Genomic DNA, 19,595 nt, shown 5'->3' on the forward strand with positions numbered 1-19,595 from the left:
TGTGCAATGACAATAAAGTTGAATCTAATCTAATCATGTAGCTGTCTGGGTCATGGATGATCAATTTTAAGTGGTTGACAAGGCTGAAAATAAGGCCTGCTCCGGGACCAAAGAGCCACAAAAATAAATAATTGGAATTGAAAACCTGAAGACGAATGTAGACAGATTGGAGGTTGAATTGGCAATGGGCAATATTTTCAGCAGTAGATTGGTACAGCAAAAATTGCAAATTAATGGATTTAAAGAAAGCTCTCGCATTCACCATTGCAGTGACGGAAAGAACCTAGCTGGGTGAATCATCACATTTCAATCATCTTAATCTGTTCAAAGTTTTATTCATACATTTAAAATGTCCTTTTAGACCCAAGTCTTCAGTCCCTCCATTTTCTGAAGTGTTTAGTTTCTAATGCAGGAACAACCAAGCTTAGTTCACATGAAATGATAGTTTTAAGTGTTATTCCATGTGATCAGAGAAGCAGGAGACGCAACAGAAACAGAAGTACATCAAGTGTTTTTTTTAACAAAGCAAAGCTTTATTTTGATGGTGGAAACATATTGGCCTATTTCGCCACAGCTGGTGCTGCTGCCGCTGCTTTCCTCGCTGCCTTCATGCCCTTCTTGTTGTGTTTCTTGGCAAAGCGCATGTTCTTAAGAAACTTAGGGTCCACCTGCAACAAATAATATAAATGAGTGAGCAGGCCTGGTGAGCATGACAGTCACACATCTGAAAGCTGTCTAATCACAAGGCTTCTTTTTATTGCAAAATAAACGTCCTTTTATTTACTGTTTATCGCACCAGTGGAGCATCATGTAAATGAAGAGAAAATCTCATTGAATGTCTGAAACCATGCGTCCCTGGTTGTCGGGGTGAATTAGACAGACAGGGATAGCTGGAAACAGGTTATTGTGTGCAGGGGGAACGACAGCGCAGCACCAACAAGCTGCACTGTAACTTATCCTGCAACCAAAAAAAACATCCGATGCAATAAAGCAAGACATGTTAAGTCAAGGAAATGAAAAAGGCCAATCAAACAGTAGTTGTGCATGGTTCTGGTTTCATAAAAAAAAAAAATCATGTGATTGTGACAACCTATTTATTTGACCTATACAAATGAGAATTGGGTGAAATGACAATGAAAACTAATCAAAAATCATAGGGAGAAACAGGAAGTAGTGCTTATAAAAATGGTTAAACTGTGACAGAAACTATTGATTTCATCACACAGACTTATACCAGTATGATTCAAACAAAATGTCCGTCCCTCCACTAAAGTTTGTCTAAAGTTAAAGAGAGTCATCAACACTGACAAGATAAGAGTAGAATCCTTTCCCAAAGCTGGAAGCATTGAGGTGAATTACTCTGCTGGTCAATAAGAGACTCTGCTCTTCTGTTCTTTTCTAGTCACACTTAAAGCTGATCTTTGTAAGAGCCTGTTGAATTAATATTTATATTCCTCGATAACCGGGCTTTGCTTCGCCTGCAACAAATTTAATTTACGTTGTGTCTGTGTGTGCATCTTCCCATCTGTCTCTCAAAACTGATGGCCAAATGTATCTAGTTAGTAATAGATTATGTCAGATCATGAGTCCGTATCACTCCATCCACTTCACCCTGATGTACTGGCTGTGCAGTAGTGTCGTTTGTAGCAGATGAACTGCGAACGCACATGTTTAAATACGTGCATCTTAAACTGTAAGTACACATAGTAAACGTCAGTACTGTTCAGGTCCTAATAACTTCTAATTCGTGTCTGTGTTTATTGTTAGGGTCTGTCCTGAAGCAGCAGTGGTTATAATTCTGCAGCGGCAGGACATCGCCTAAACAATGAACGTAACAGAAAACATGAATCGATCGTGTTCCGTCTCCGCATCGATGCAGAGCTGCTCAAAATCAAACAACTCTTAAAACCGAGTCTGAAAATGTTAACTTAAAATTTCCATTTACTTATTTAAGAAACGATATAAATAGCTTTGAATTCAACATAGCAGTGCTTATATTCCTTAATATGAACAATTTTTTGATTACTTCCTTAACACTGTTGAAAAACCAAAGGGAAATCGCAATTGTATCACTCTTCAGGTAAAGCATGGAAAATTCTATTTACAAATGGTGTCTGACTAAATTTGAGACTGACTTTATAATCCCTAAAGCTTTAAAAGCTGGTGCACACTACCAAGCCGGTTCTATCACTGTACATCCATCCTAACGCCGTAACAGAGCCCCAACATGGAGCATCTTGAAGAATCGCAAGTGGGTCATGGTTTCAAAAGAAGCTCAGGAACAAGACTTCAGATACCAGTTATCACACTAAAGTAATTATAATTACAACTTGGCCTGAAAACAAGGCAAACACAGCTGCCTCATCTCAGCCATAATCTGTTCAACATCAATAAGCATTTCTAACTGATACTGCGATATGCTGCTAATACAAAATAACCAACTCTAATTGTACAATTGTCTTGAACATTGACGTTTAACGCCCACAACCCCCTCCATTCACACCTATGATCTGTGAGCAGCATGACAACACATGTTTATGTCTCCTGTCCATGTTCAAATCTGATTCTTGACAATACATACCCCCTTCAGTGACTCATAGCGCTGGGATGTGGGCTTCTTGATGCCATTCCTGTGGGCTTTACGAGCTGTGGAGAGCAAAGGGGAAATTAGGGATACCAAGTTTATCCCTCAATAATATATAAAACCCTGAATTTCCCTCAGGATCAATAAAGTATTGACTATGATCTTTCGCCTTGACTCTGGGGATTCTGCCCCATAAACACATCCCTGTTCATGACATGTTGACACAAACATCCAACATAATATCTGAAGTATGCACTGCACAAATCAGCCTGACTTTTATATTACTGGTGAGCTTCTATGAATATGGCAGAGACATTTTTTTCAGTGCATGTAACTTTGCATAATCTTCATTAAACTTTCCACAAGCTTTAGGTTATTTGCATTGTTTAATGTGGTGGCAGTGTAGGCTGACTGCAGGGTGAGGACTGTATTACATAATAAACCTTGTACTCATCTTGTGCATGTGATAAATAAATTTAACTTGTGATGTGAGATAAACGTCCACGTGCTTGAGCTTCACCGTGGCTCTACTTACACTGGTTGTGGGTCGTGTGGTTCTTCGACTTGGCCATTTCGACTGGAGTTTAATCTGAAGACAGGAAGAGAACCAGAGCATCACAGTTAGCATCACTGGTATTTACCGGTAGCTTGTTTGAATTGGTTCTAGTTACTTTTAAAACAATTCACACGCAGTTTCGTTTAACAGATGATACTAAAATTGATTGCGCATCATTTAACAGACTATATAAAAGGCCATTTCAGACTAAACATTAATTATCGTTAGGTGGACCCACATCATGGCTGTTAGCTAACGTGAAGCTAATGCTCGGCTGAGCTAGACGTTAGCATTGCTGTAAGTATCATTTACTCTTTAATCAAGCGGCTCATATAAACCATACAGCCGCGAACACGTAGCCTGTGAAGTGCTTTATCAAAACCAGCGGCTGAATCTGTGCAGACGTGAAAAACACACGAGGATGAATCAAGATGTTAAGACTCGGGGAAGTAGGATGTGAAGATACCTGCCACACGAACAGACGACAACCGGAAGAGAAAGAAAAAACCACAACCCGGAGGACAAGAAGAAGAAAGCAGTCAAGACGATGGAGTCAGGGAGAGGGATTTAATGGCACCGCCCCCTGTCGGTGTATCCTGGAATGACACATGCGAGTCCACAGCTGGCCACGGGATGACGCTCTCTGCTTATGTGACTTAAGACAGTTTAAACAGCATCACATGACTGATCCAAACTTCCTCTGTCTAAAAGCAGAGAGGTCAAATGTTCTTTCTCCTCCACTGGATGTTTTATCGGTTTGAAGGAGGCATATCTGACGGTAGGTCAAGTTAAGAGGTGAGATGTGCATTGGGCAGAAGAAGAGGAAGAAGAGTCAAAAGAAGATGAAGAAAAAGAGGTAGATCCAGTGGAATGGTGGTACTGCACCTTGACATTGGTTGGCGTCGTAGAAGAGGAAGAAGTAGAAGAAGAAGAAGAAGAAGAAGAAGGTTAGACTTGTAAGTTCCGACCTTTTTTTGGCCTGTGATCCTTAGCTTCTGTTCTCTTCTGTTCTTAACCCTCAACAAGAGGAAGGAAAAAAACTACCAAAAAAAAACTATTAACAAAGGGGGAAAAAATAGTTGTTTAATGTTTCTTTCCGTTATTAATGTTTACAATAACATTCTTTACAACAATGTGTTCATGTACAAAATGAAAACTGGGACTCATGTATCTGTGATGAGGCTCAACACATAGGAACTGTTTCTCTTTAAGGGTTCAGCCACCAGAGATGTGGGAACTATTGCGATGATGTAGATGATCAGAAAGAAACTGTTATAAAGAATATCATAAATAATCACCTGCACACATTAAAGCCCTAAAGGAACATTGGACATTACTGTTTCTTTACTTTCATTTTCCTTCTGGTATCCCACAGTGACCAATCCATTATGTATTTGACCAGTTTATAAAAAGCAACAAGCTTTGCTGGTAGATGTTGTTTTACACACAATGAGCATTCAAATCTTTCAGGTGGTTTTCTTCTAGTATATGAAATACTCCCTACGGCAACTTCAACTGATTGTGTTAAATCATTCAGCATGTGTTGATTGGTGAAGTAATGTTTTTTTTCTCCCATGAATCTCAATGTTTCCACTCACATCCAGTTCAGCCACGGAGAACTCTGTCTTCATCAGCCCAGCGTCTCTCTGAGCCAATAGAGATGGATACTTGACATTTGAGTGAGGCGCGAGGGGTGATTGCAAATGAGGTTGTTTCACGACACGCTGAGACGAAAAAAACGTGCATGAGCGGAACCAACGGTTTCCAACAGATTCTCATAATGAACTGAAAATCATGAGACACGAGGGTCAAATTAGACTGTGGCTGCTGATTGGAGCAGTGGGTCTTTAGTTAGAGCCTCTTTTTTTAACTCTTGATGTAAGACTTATGAGATCGACTCAAAACTGTGAGATTATAAATCAAAAATTTAGTTTTTCCAACCATTCTCACCAAAGGCTCTTGAATCTCAGTTTCTTTCCATTTCAACATCTTCGACGTGTGTGGCTCCTCTTTTATATTTCTTTTCTTCCAGTGTCACGTCCATCACATGTTAGAAACGTCATCAACACACTGACTCACCCAGGGTCACTCAGACATTTTCCGGACATTTCAGTTTCGGGGTCTGGCAGGCAAAGTTCCAGGAGATGTCTGGGGCAATCTCACACACAGCCGCTCCGGAAGCTTTCAGGCAAATATCCAGACTTCATTGTAAGTCAGCTGTAAGATCTCAGAATCACGATAAATTTAATAACAAAATCTCAATACAATCAAATTTTCCTTGATGCATCTTTGAGAGTTTTCTAATAATCTATTGGAGTTGGAGTAATTCGAGAATTATGTCAGACTATTAACAAACATCTAATTCTTCAACCAAGAACATTGTGTGCAGTTTGGTGAAAATTATGCAACAACTCCTTTAAGATATTTCATCCGACTGCAATTGCGCTTTGTGGAGCCGTTTGCATCTAATCGACCTGTCAAAGAAAACGATTAAGCGACACCCGCGTGGAGGTTAATGGATGGACTGCTCCTGTAAGTCACTTCCCAACACAGGGACAACACCAGCGCAGCGACATGATGGGCAGATTGTAAAGCAGCCAGCATCTATAGACAGATCCACAGAGATTACAGCGATGCCAGCCCTCCACCCTGTTGTGATGGATGGGACGGGATGCAGGGCCATGTGACTGAGCTTACACCTCTCTCTCTGACACACACACATACACACACACACACACACACACACTCACACTCACACAGACACACACTTGATCACACACTGTAAGAACTGAGGGATTTTTCTAAATATGGCCGTAACCTCTGGTCCCTCTTCCCTGTCTCTCTCTCTCTCTCTCTCCTCTCAGTCTCAGCTGAGGTCGGGTGAATCCCTGCTCAAGCAGGAGAAATCATGCAGCAGCTTCCTATATTTAGACTGTGTTTGATCATATGAGCCTCTCCGCTCCACTCTGCGGCGCTCGGCTCAGTCAATTACAGGGTGCATGTGTTATTTCATATATTCTCCTTGATCCGAAAGTGGTCAAGGGAGCACTGGTTTTTGTCCACTTCCTGTCACAGTCATTCCAAAACGGTGTTTTTTTGGGCAGAAGCTGAATTTGAGCCTGAAAAATAAACACGTGCCGATGAATATTTTCTCTGCAAGAAATCTTTATTAATGTGGTGGGATGGTTTCAGATGCTTCACTCAAAGGGACACTCAGGAGAGTGCTAACCTCCACCAAGGCCCAACAGTTTGAAATAAAATACAAGCAGGGTACATGTCAGTCCTCTGAATAGGTGTGACCTATTTGATCAACATCAATTAATTATTCACTGGGAAATTTGGTGATCATTTTTTAAAATAATTCCTGGATCCATCATTTAATATGGATTTTATAAGGGGTTCTCTCATAATTCTGCTGACAAACAACAAATAAACATATTAGCAACACACGGCCAGGGGTTGAAAACATTACAATTATCCTACACAGGCTCTCATAACATCAGAAAATGTCCCAAAGTGCTGAATTATATAGAATTAATTAAAAACTAAGTGACAAATGTTTTTTCATTTAAAAAAAAAAAGACTAAGGTATATTCCCTCGACGTCAAATTATTCTACACATATAAGCATGACCTGCTTTTCCCCTAGATTTTTTTGCTGCAGTTTTACAGGTCTGTCTCTGCAGTAACTTAAAAAAAACACACACTGCTGACATAGATAAAGCTCAGTAACCTGAAAAGAGAACACAGGAAAGTTACTGCACCAAGTCTATAAATAGTCTGGACCCTAACATATAAGGATCATATCTATCTATCTATCTATCTATCTATCTATCTATCTATCTATCTATCTATCTATCTATCTATCTATCTATCTATCTATCTATCTATCTATCTATCTATCTATCTATCTATCTATCTATCTATCTATCTATCTATCTATCTATCTATCTATCTATCTATCTATCTATCTATCTATCTATCTATCTATGTATCTATCCTTCTATCCATCTATGAAGGTGACGCTGTCCTACCTGATTTTACCTGAGAGTCTGTAACTGACTTTCCCTGTATGAAGAAACTACTCATACACATGCATGACCTTAGTTGTTTTTTGTTTATTAAACACTGCGCTGTATTTCTCCCCTGATGTTGGATTTTAATATCCTTTCACATCACATCAAAATTCAATTGTTTCTGCAGCTTCATTTCAAGTCGTGAACAATTCTCGGGGTCCGAACGTTTCACGGCCTCTGACATTGGGCGGGATGTCAGGTCGATCGTGTGTCCTGTAGCATCACGCAGCTCCGGTCTGTGCAGTGTAATGAGGCTTTGGCAGAATGAGCATCCTCTCCAGAGATGCTGTACATTCATTTCCACTAATAATAAGCCTATAGGGAACCACCGGCTCTGCTCCGATGCTTAATCGCTTCCCTGGGAGGGAACAGAGGACATCACATGCTGCTGCTGCTGCTGCACCTCTTTTCTGTCATCCTTGTCATTATGTCTGTACCCCTCGTGGCTGTTCTGTCTTTCTACAGTTATCTCTGTTCATTATTTCACTTTCTTTATTTCTTAGTACTTGCACTCACTTAAGTAGCTAAATCAAATGCCTCTTTAAGTGCCTTACATTGCCAATGCATGCAGTAAAGCACATACCTCGGCCAACTCCCAATTTTAAAGGGGTAGTTCACCGAAAAATGAAAATTCCCTCATTAACTACTCGCCACTATGCTGATGGAGGGGTGGGTGAAGTGTTTGAGCCCAAAAATCACTTCCATGGTCTCAGGGGTAAACAGTTTTGCAGTCGAATCCATTACAATTAAAGTCAATGGCCATCGGCATAGTGGTGAGTGGATAATGAGTGGATTTTCATTTTTCGGTGAACTATCCCTTTAAATGCAATCAACCCTGCACCAAAATTCAGACACACCTTCATGAATCCCTGGGAAAAAAAGGGAATATTTTTAATAACACCATCAAACCATCTCGCAATGTTAAAGGAAGGGACAGAATGAAATCCTGCAGTTCTTCCCTGACCCGTACAGCAGCCTGCCATAAAGTTTCTTGGAAATCAGCTCAGTTGTTTATGTGTAATCTTGCTCACAAACAAACAAATCAACAAACCAACTCACAGGGGTGATAACATAACCTCCTTGGTGGAGATAATTACTGAGATATTTCACTTCAAACCACAAATGTCAGGCCCTTGGTGGTATTTGAAAGAAGGTCACCTTGTAGTCGGTAGGATGCGTCCCTGTGCTCTCCTCACAGTCTACTACCTATCCGCTCAAACCTCTTCAAGAACCACTTTCTCCTGCCCTCTTTTTCTTCTGCTCTTTTCTTTCTCTGCGTCTCCATCGAGGTTTTTACCCCTGAACTCCCTCTGTCACCGCTGCGTTCCTCTTTTGCACAGCTCCCCACCCACTTTCATTTCCTTTTCATCTCCGAAAGGAAATCTCGCCTTTGAGCCGCTCTCGAGTGAATCCCCCCCGGGAGCGGGTTCACCTCAACACACCAGAAAGTCGACTCATTACGCCTCTGGGTTTTGGAGGCGTTATGGGTGGGCCCATCCAGAGTGAGTGGAAGACGAAGCTGAGTGTCACATCCCATGCAAATGACTGTAATAGAAAATAAACACCAGGATATTAAAGATTTCACATCATTATGAATATGCAAGGATTTTCATTTGTTTAGGCAGTAGATAACACGATAACACAGAATATTATAAGCCCTTAAATCAGTGGTTCATAATTGTTATTGTTTACCGTGACAGCTTCTTTTCCCGCTTTGTAAATTTGTTTACTAAGTTATTGCTTTTTTAACAGTGTAGTCTGAAATAAGTAAGTGTTTGCTCTTATCTTAATATCTGGATCTTTACAGAACAACAAGCAAACTTAGATCAGTTGAATATCTTGAGAATGTTTCCTGGATTTCAACTTCAAATTTCTTTGGCAATAGCAGAAGTGACAGTAACATACTGTCCTTCCTCTTAGCTTCTGCAGCAGGGATCTTGAGCAACACAGTGAATCACTGGTGTGTGTGGGTGTGTGTGTGTGTGTGTGGGGGGGGGGGGGGGGGGGTCATCCTCCTTCACCAGTTGTAGCACATATGATGAATGTCTTCCTTCCAAGTTCAAAGGAAAAATGACAACACTTAGTCAGAGTAACTGACTCCAACAAAAAACCTTGATTGTGCTTCCTCGGAAAAAGTATTTTGCCATCACACTTGTAACTTGTCTCCACTTCCTCTTCAAGCTGTTATTCAGTGATGGATTATCTTGCTTCTCTTGTGTGCATGCATGTGTTTGTGTTTCGATCCAGATAAATATCGTGATCTGAACGATCAAATGCAAATGTAGTCTTTTGAGGTTTCAGGACTCCTGATGTGCAGTGAGAGAAAAAATTATCTGAATATAATCTCCTTCAACCTGTGCATATTCATCTCTCTCTTCAAGCTGCCTCGACCTCTTCGTTTGCTTTGCTGCTCCGTCTTCATTCACTGTACTGGAAGGACGGTTTGGCAGAATGAAAGACAGGATGAATGAATGAGAATGTAGAATAGAGATGATGGGTATGTGTGTGTGTGTGTGTGTGTATGTGGTGCTGGGAGAAGATGAGTGGGCGGACGCTGCCAAGATTGAGCCTCCCCATTGGTTAATGGGAGGAGATGAATGAAGGGATGCTGATTTGAGGGAAGGCCAAGTGTCACTGAGCATCAGGGCACGATGTACCCCTGGGATGACAGGAGAGAGGGAGGAGGTGGAGACGTATGAGTCATTCTCTTTTGTCCCTCTATCCATTTCTCTCTCTCCTTTCTCCATCCTTCACATCGCTGTGGCTCAGCTGGCACACACAAATCATAACACAGATTATTATAGATATGTGAAAAAAAACAAGAAAAAGTAAAATACAGAAGGTCACGAATCCAAAGAATTTCGCCTAAAAAATTTAAAGTTTGAGTTGAAACATAATGGAATTACAACATGCATACTGTGCTAGGGAGGATCTCGGAATCGAACCACCAACCTACCAATTGGTGGACAACCCGCTCCACAGGAAGAGAAGAAAGAGGGTAGACGAGGGTGATTTGAATGGATCGATATGACTTTATGTTTTCTGTTCATAACTGACCGTCAGTGTTTTTTCTTTCATCCATGGCTGTTACACAACACTGTGTGTTTATCAATGCAACCATGACAACATAGGTCTGTTATGCTGGTGTGGGTCACTGATGCTGCACTGTGGAGTTTTTATCTTTTGTATTATTTTTCTTTTTGATCAATTCACAGCCACTGTATGAGCCTGTGGCTTCCTGAAGTGTCACATCTGTTTCATTAATATTGGCAAAATGAAAAAAACTGAATAGAATAGAATTGTATAAAGATTAAGAGAATATAAAATAGATCCTGTCTTTTTTGATCGTTGGTACTGCCGACTATTTTCAGTCAGAAAAAGTAAGTGTTGATTCTGAAATATTTTCTATTTAATTCTATAATTGCATTTATCACTTTTGAAAGTCACAGTGAAATCTTCTGTCATGTTGTTTGACTTTGTTTATGCATTTACCCCTGACAAATTGACACAATAGATGAAAGATACCAGTCCGAATGTTACACAAACAAACTCATTAATACAGTAATATGTTGCAGGAAATCACAAGACAAGTTCAAGTAACGTGGTAAGTGACTGAAATGTGACAAAAAATAAAGGACCATATGCTCTTAAAACCCCAAACACTCATATGAACAGATTTTTTGGTATAAACATGACCTTAACTGGTTTTGTAGGAAATTATAGGAATATCAAGAAATTACTATTTAATTTTATATCAGGGAACCTTAATGAATTTAATTTGCAAATATCTTTATTATGCTGCACAACAACCCTGACATACAACTTAAAATAGAAACAATTCATCTGGTGAAATTAAGTCTAAAAATATTAAAATCCTAGAGATGTATAACAGACATAAACAGACCCAAATAAATAGTAGAAATCCTACAGCTCAGGACTCTTTTGTCAAACATGAAAATCTTTCATTAAAACCAGACATTTTCATTCAAAAATCTGTCCTGAAAAAGTGACCTAGAAAACGGAGAGCTGCTGTTATTTCTTTGAGAATTAATTACTGTAATGTGCTCGTCTCAGGAGCACCCCCCCCCCCCCACCACCGCTAGTATAACTCAAAACTCAGCAGCCAGAAAATATATTATAAGCCAGTAGATATACTTGTAAAAATTGTTTTTCTGTTCACCGGCTCATTGTGAATTCACATATGGATTATGAAGTTGGAGAGTATGGAAAGCTTCTTTCCCCCTCATCTTTATTTAAAAGCATGGTCTTTCATTTTGAGAGCATTAGTTCTCCATTTCACATTCAGGTTTATATTTAAAATTCTGACTTTCAGTTGTAAACATGCCCTAAGAGACACAGAAAAACGTAATCTGATTTAGGTAAAAATCACTGGGTTAAAAATGAATGCATATAAACTGTCTCTTCAAATTTGTATTGGGGCTCTCAGGTGAAATGACTGATGCTGTCAATCTTCTGAGGGAAACATTTCCTTATCCCAGACTGAGGCGACACACAATGATACGAAGCGATTCAGTGTTAAGTAACACACATAACTGCGGGAAACAAACTGTATTAATCACATTCTGGTGACTCACTTGTCTCGCTGCCACGCTAGTTCACATTCACACACACACATTTATTGCACATACAGTGCATACATAGATGTGTTCTCACAACACACCTACACACCTACGCACACACACTTGGACCCAGTGCAGCTCAGGATTGGGTATTTTGGAACATAGTGTTGTTGGGCAGCGTGTTACACAATATGTGTCTCAGGGACAGCCAGTTTTACTCTGACCTGTTTTTTGTCTCTGTGGGAAGGTGGGAAGAGCCCGGCCTCGGAAACAGGCACGACTCAATGTCTTCCTCCCAGACCGCGAGAGAGAGAGAGAGAGAGAGAGAGAGAGAGAGAGAGAGAGAGAGAGAGAGATGAAATAGGTTATGGGCCCTGTGTTATACTCTAAACAACATGCATATATAGATGGAGCACATGACTGCTCCCACGGTGGCCGGTTGTAGAGTAGGTTGTAAACCCTCCTCCGTGTTAGCAGGTAGGAAATGGACCAGATCGTCAAAAGTACAAGTCTAATACATTTTCTCAAAGATGGTTTCCGTCATGTGCGGTAGTTCTTATCTGATGCATCTTCAAGTGCTCATTTTCCAGTAAGTTTGGTTCTGCTTAGTTATTTGATGCTTTAACAACTGGGTGAAAATATGATTGTGATGGAAAAGAGGAGAAGGAGGATCAGTACAGTAAAGATCTAAAGCTTTGTGAGCACTACTACAGACAGCCACCAGGGGGGGATGGAGATGTTTTGGCTTCACTTTTGAGGAGCTGTCATGTCGTCCATCTTAACATCCAGTTGTTCTAATGACCTGTCTTTAAACTGAGAATTGACTCTGTGTGTCAGTGTCAAATCAAACTGTCCCTGACATGTCGGATTATTGTTCTGTAACTAACAAGAGATCCTTTTTCATATCATCAAAATTTTGTATTTAATTGACGACCAACAATTTTACAGATTTAAAAATACTGTTCTTCACTTTCAAACAACTCTTGTTATTTGGAAAAAGTGCACTAAATCCATGGTGGAGGTTGACAATTGGAGAAAAAAAGGTTTTCACAAATATTCAAAGCTGTTTATTTGTAAATTATTTGAAACATGCATTTCTTTAGGAGGCTGCATCATAATATAGTATATTAAAACACATTTATACTGTGAAGCAGCAGCGACCTGAATCTTTCTGGGTGATGCTTTCTTGATTACACGTTTCATTCCTCCTTCTGCTCGCTTCTCCTCTTTCGTACCAGGGATCATCTGCTGTGTCGGTGAGTGAGTGTGTGTAATTACAGTTGAATTACAGTAGAAGCTCTTCAGTGGTTGGCGTCTTCGTATCGACTTGCACAAACTCGATGCACAGCGACAGCGATGCCCACAGGTGGAACCCTACTGCTCACTGTGGGATGGGGTAAAAGCAGGTCTCTCATCTTGTTAATCACACGTGCAGTTCACTGGAAGAATAAGGTGTTGAGTAAACACGCTGGTAAAAAAAACAAGCTGCCTCAGGATTTATTTTTACGGTGAGGTGATTCTCCGGTCAGCCGGTAATCTGAAGTGTTCTTCAGATTACCCTACTTTATAGAGGGAGAAAGCACAGCTGCAGTTGGGACTCATAATACATAACAAAGAAGTCACGAACACAGATTCTAAAAATCCAAATATTCCAAACACTCTTTGAGGAATTCAATTAATCTCAAATTATTTATTTCTATCCTTGTTCCAGGATACAAATACTGTCATCTTACACATTTGGAGTCAGAGTCTGCTAAATAGTGAATGGGGGATTGAGCTGCAGTGACAAGGTTGACCAATCATGAGTCAGTTGCAGCTGTCGATCCTGATATTTCAACCTATTTTCATAGCACCAAGAAACTGATTAAAACCAAATTTATCAAACATTTTTAAACTTGAACATCAGTTCATCAGTGAGATCTACCTTAAAAATAATTAGACGTGTACTTTGACGTCTTGGTTTGGTCATTGTCCCATCCACTAACATGGATGAGGCACTGTTTATGACCTATACTGCAGCCAGCCACCAGGAGGCATCCAAGATGATCTGGCTTCACTTGTTGGGAACTGTCCTGTTTACAGTTTATGGTCTGAGCAGAATACAGCAGTCAGATGATCAGCTCTTAAATAAGCAAATGTTTAACAGGGTTAATAGGCCACTTAATTTTGAGGCTTAACTGCAAGCACTCAAAATGTCAAATGTAATAATACTTAATTTCACATGAAATGAAACTCACTAGCTTCCTGCCAGGTGCATTAGTCATCTGACACATGATGGTTGCAGGCCACAGATATACATATGTTTACTTTAATGTGGCCAGTGAGCGTCACCACTGTTCTGAAAGTAAATCTATTTAAAAACAGATATGTGTCAATAAACCAAAAGTTTGTCCTTTTCTCTCTCCTTCTCATGAGTTACAGTCAACCAACTAAATAACACTAACTGAAAAAATCACAATGTCCAAACCGGATCCATACACAGTAACGCCGTCTGTGATTCTCAGAGTTCGGACATTCCAGCATCTGGTTTGAATCTGCTGCTACGGGAAACAGTGCAAACGATCAGAGAAAACACGGACTTGATCCATAACATTTTTATCCAATTTTAGATCTGGCGCTTTGGAGTTTAATCCATGAGGGCTGCATGTGCACAGATTTCCAATATAAAACATGGGGGCAGGTGGAAGTGATCAGGATCTCCATGGGAGTGGGTGGGAGTGGGATGATGCATCTGTAGGAGTCAGGGCTGTAATCATTCCTGCAGCAACAGGAGGATGCAGAACTGACAAAACTCAGATTCTTTCTTTTTGGGAGAAACAAATTCAGATGTCAGTTTTGCTTACAAACAGAACTGGAAAATTCCAGCCCCCTCTCCTCTATAGAGCGTCTCCCACGTGCAGGTGGGGAAGTTAAGAAAGACCCGACAATGTGAGATGTGACATTTTCCTCCCAGCGCCTCCACTGCCTCGCGTGTTCCTGAGCAGAGGCCATGTGACAGCAGATCCAAGTGAGCAGACACCGGAGAGCATCGGCGCAGACACACAATACACAGGGAACATGCACGAACAATTACCCAAGCATTCATGTCCATGCTAATGCAGCTCACCATGCATGAGAGCAAACATGGCCACACGTGCACATACATTTTTGTATGTGCAGGCATAAATTGTGTGAATGTATCAGGAAAAAAGCGGCATATTCAGAGAGAGAGAGAGAGAGAGAGAGAGAGAGAGAGAGAGAGAGAGAGAGAGAGAGAGAGAGGTCTGTCCAACTCAGACCTCTCTTTCACTAATTCGAGGCCAGTGATGTGTGAAACTCAGATGTGCAGCATGTGACTCCATTAATGAACGAATAGCTCTCAACAGAGAGTGTGTGAGTGCACTTGTGTGTGTGTCTTGAGTAGAGTGGAATTAATGCACATCACTCAGTACTGTAGCTGTGTGTGTGTGTGTGTGTGTGTGTGTACGTGTTAGAGAGACGGAGTGTGGAGGAGGGGGGGCTGGCAAATCTCTCTCATTCAGCAGCTACTGTTATATATATACACTGATATATCATTCAACAAAAAACGAGCTTTGCAGAAAGGAAGGGAGGGCTGAGGAGGAAGAAGAACAGCCGGGCAGAAAAATGGAGCTGACAGAGATGACGCGAGGCTGCATGAGACAAAAATCAGAGGAAAAAAGATGAGAGAGCCAGAGAGAGGAAGAAAGATGCAGAGGGTTGAGGAAGAGGTGATTGAGGGATGAAAGAGGATTGAGAGAAAACAGGAGCGTATAGGAAAGAGGACTCAGAATGTAGGATTTACATTTCCTCTCCATTGATTAACTATGAATGAAGCTGGCAGAGCAGTTCCGCAAGGCAAAGCAGGCCACTCTCTCTCGTACTCTGTTTGTACGCACTCGTTTGGGTTTGTGTGTGTGTGTGTGTGTGTGTTTGTGTGCGTGTGCTTGTGTGTGTGTGCGCTTGCACACGCTTTGATCTGACCTCTGCTGTGCACCCAAACACACAAATGTGGTTGAGAGGATTTGTTGGCTGTGTCCAAACATCCTGAGTGAAACACAGTGATCTGTGAAAAGTCACATGATCAGTTTTGCTCTGAGGGGCATGCACGCACACACACTTACACACACACACATTTGTATTTCTGTCATAGTGAGGACACTCATTGACATAACCCCTTACCCTGACCTTAACCATCCAAACTAAATGCCTTACCCTAACCTCACAAAGATATAAGTAGAGGAACACACACACACACACACACACACACACACACACACACACTGGCTGTCAGTACAGCAGGAGCTCGGTTCTTATCAAGAAAGAGAGGGAGAGAGAATAGACAACAAAAGCTCTAACACACAGTAAAAGGCAACAATACGAACTTCAGTTTGAAACTGAGTAAAAATGTATCATGTAGCTCAATACGTTTTGATTTCTTCTCTTATCCACTCATCAATTTAGTCTCCAATTAACCTTAGCTGCAAAAAGAAAAACACACACACACACACTCCGACCTGAACTCAACTGAAGTAGAAGGATAATGATCCAAACTGTGTTGTGACTCATCTCAAGGCAATTTCCAGAACAGCTACAAAAATATTTGAAATGATGTTTTTCCACAAGTAGTGAAGTCTGCTTGACCTGGACCTGTATAATACAAGTGACCTTATATTCTTCCAGTGGTGGCAGGAGTCCTGGATGAGGCCTTTAGAGGCAGAGGGCTGTGAGTGTTTGTTTTGTGGTCAAGTCAGGAGGGAGCCAGCAGCACGGAGGTATGAGTTCCTCCTGAGGCGATGCTCCATCTGGGAGCAAACAAGCCAGCGTGATGCTTTTTCTTTTTTCTTTTTCTCTGTTCAACTCATACTCATCCCTGGTGTTCCAGAAGAGCAGCTTCACATTCTCATCATTTGTCTCGCTATATGTTAAACCTGTCCACAATAATGTGGATATTTTGCTAAACTAACTCTCTCCTCTGCGTTTCAACCTCTCATCCTCACGCAGGAAGTATTTTTAGCCAGTAAACCAGATTCCAAAGTGCAGATTTTCATAGAATTGCGTGTCTACTTTTGCCATGTGTCATATCACAGCTCTTTGGGCCGTGTATCAGAAAGGTCATCTTGGATATAGTGATTAAACAGATGTCGAATATATTATAAGAAAAGATATAAGTAAAACAAATGATGATTGTAAATGTGGATGATGTTTGTGAATGTACCTTGGAGTTATTACCAGTAAATTACCCAGTTATCTGAAGAACAACTGGATGAAAGGCTCTTTTTAGATTTGTCATATTTCTTTATTTGGAAATTCATTAGATTTCTGTTTGATTTTTTGAATCTTTTTCTTTTTTTCTAAGAAGGGATGGGGCAATATGTATAAGACATGACACAGGTACCAAAATATGTTTGTATGAATATATGTGTGTACTCTTGAGGAAAATGTTATGGAAAAAAAAGATTTAAATGATTCTTCACAACATGTGTTTTATAACCTTATTTACTAGATACTTAAGAGATACAGATTAAAAGTACAACGTGTAATTGACAAATAAATTATTTCGTGTTTTTAATGAAAAATATGAACAAGCCTCATCATTTAAGTTATGCACACATTATCGCACAATAGTTATAATAAATGAATATAAGATATACTATGCTGAAATGGATCGTTTCTCATAATAAGCACTATGAATAAAAAGAAAGAGAATATTCCTACACAGTAGAATTGCTATTTTAGTCTTTTAAGGAAATCAATGTGAACCTCTAAAAATAATGACCCACCATGACATGTTTTGCAGGTGCATGGGTTTATCTAACAATACCACAGCATTTCAGACTGAAAGTGAAACAGCAGCTATTGTTGGTTTGCCTGTGCTGTTTTGTAGAACAGGTCTGTGCTCATCAGTTCTCATGAGAGATCAGCCCATAATACTGACTGGGTGCCAAAGCATCCACAAACTATCGATTCCCCGCTGCACTTTAGATGTAACCCAACTCTCAGCCCTCTCAGCCACCTCTGCTTCTCCAGCTGCAGCATCCAAAACTGCCTTCTAGGGTCCTGAGTCTGACTGGAAATTATTGATCCTGGCACGCACCATCTGATTATGATGTGTTTTATGATTCTCTGGATGGGAGCTTTATTGTTTTAGTGGCCGCATCTGGTTTCTGATGATGGACTTGATGAGGTCAGGGCAGGGGGAGACGAGAGAAGAGGGAGGCCGGAGCGAAGAGAGACACGCGGAGAACAATAGAGGAAGAGAGAGGCCAAGTGATGCGATAGAGGGTTTAATCGATCCTCTAAAACATGACATCATCGTTTAGCCGGGTCTGGAGGGACAGCAGGCACTCTGCCAGTAACCGACAACAGCCATACCCCCAGGCATGAATCATTAATGTCATCCGCTTACCCGTCCCTGTTCGTAGGTTCAGTCCAGTGTGATGTTACAGCACAGGGCACCTTCAAACCCAGCAGCATGTTTGTCAACAACAGTGGCCACTGATTTAAATGCTGCTTCTGCTGCTGCTGATGATGATGATGCTGTTGTTGTTGTGTAGAGCTCATGAAGGCAAATGGACACGACTTACCATCACAACTTCTTCTAGACTATCATTGTGTTTTTTTTACCTTCAACAAGGAGGTTTTGTTTTCACCCATGTGTGTTTGTTTCTTTGTTGCCTTGTTTGTGTTTAAGCAAAATTACGCAAAGATAAGTTCACAGTTTTCCATGAAGCTTGGTAGGAAGATGTGGTATCATGGGTGAAGGCAGAATCTACCAAAGCTTGGTGCGGGTCCTGGATCAGTGAACCTTAACCTGAGTGCTCCTGTTGCCCCAAAACACTGAACACTCTGCTTTGTTTGTTCAACCAACATCAAATGAATGAATGTAATTAAATAATTTAAATATTCCACTGTGATTACTCCTATTACACAATATTAGCTTTTACTATTCTGTAATGATATAATCACATATAACAGTTTTATTGTCTACCACTAAAGTTACACTTTTTGTATAGCTATTGCTTTGCACTGCAATACTACACTGTTACCTCCTGCTACCACATCTGCATTGCAAGATGCACAACTATCTACCCAACTAACATCATTATGAGGTAAAACTTATATCTAATATTAAATAAATGCAACGAATCAACACAAATTTTGGACCAGTGACTGAAAGGTTGTTTGGAAATTTACTGTATTTTGCACATGATCCTGCCTTTTAGAAAATAAAAAGCCAACAACATACATGTCAGGGGAAATTCATACGACACCACACACTAGCTAAATTTAGCAAACCTATTAGATTGCAAACAAGAGACATCCTCCACCTCACCCAGCTGACCTCCAGACAGGATGTCTCGTCTAGAGGTCATTTATATATATTTTAAAAACACACACACACACACACATGCAAACGCACACAAAATGTGCACTATACAAACAAGACATGTGAGACGGACACCCACGAACGGACAAGACAAGAGTGAGGAAGAGTGTGTGAGTAGAAGGAGGAAGATGGGTGAGTTAAGTTTGTCTTCCCGCCGTCTGGAGTTGAATTGGTCTCCAGTAGATTATTGATGAAGCAGTGAGAGCCCATTGAAACCCGGCACTATCAGCCATTTTAACTTTAATGATCCAGGCACAGATGTATACTGGTAGCCTAAAGACAGACAGACCGAGGAAGAAGGAAGAGATACATGATCCGAAATCCATACATCGATATCATTATGCAGTCTATTTATGGTAAAGTGTATTAATATTACACCTTGCTACAGCAGAAAGAAACTGAAAACCAACATG

General features: G+C 40.6%; 1 protein-coding gene and 1 non-coding gene across 2 annotated transcripts; both read right to left on the bottom strand.

Annotated features, from left to right (window-relative positions):
- Positions 1-511: 511 nt before the first annotated feature.
- rpl29 (ribosomal protein L29) lies at positions 512-3,740 on the bottom strand. The gene is made up of 4 exons (XM_062405015.1): positions 3,607-3,740; positions 3,120-3,173; positions 2,582-2,646; positions 512-668 (listed from the first exon to the last, which is right to left on the bottom strand). Exons 2-4 carry the CDS (start codon positions 3,154-3,156, stop codon positions 561-563), a joined length of 210 nt encoding a protein of 69 aa, XP_062260999.1. The 5' UTR covers positions 3,157-3,173; positions 3,607-3,740; the 3' UTR covers positions 512-560.
- On the bottom strand, positions 836-964 carry LOC133974937 (small nucleolar RNA SNORA63). The gene has a single exon (XR_009924722.1). It is a non-coding gene; the product is annotated as a small nucleolar RNA SNORA63 (small nucleolar RNA).
- Positions 3,741-19,595: the final 15,855 nt, after the last annotated feature.

Source organism: Platichthys flesus, chromosome 2 (genome assembly GCF_949316205.1).
Source record: "Platichthys flesus chromosome 2, fPlaFle2.1, whole genome shotgun sequence".
Classification (NCBI taxonomy): Eukaryota; Metazoa; Chordata; class Actinopteri; order Pleuronectiformes; family Pleuronectidae; genus Platichthys; species Platichthys flesus.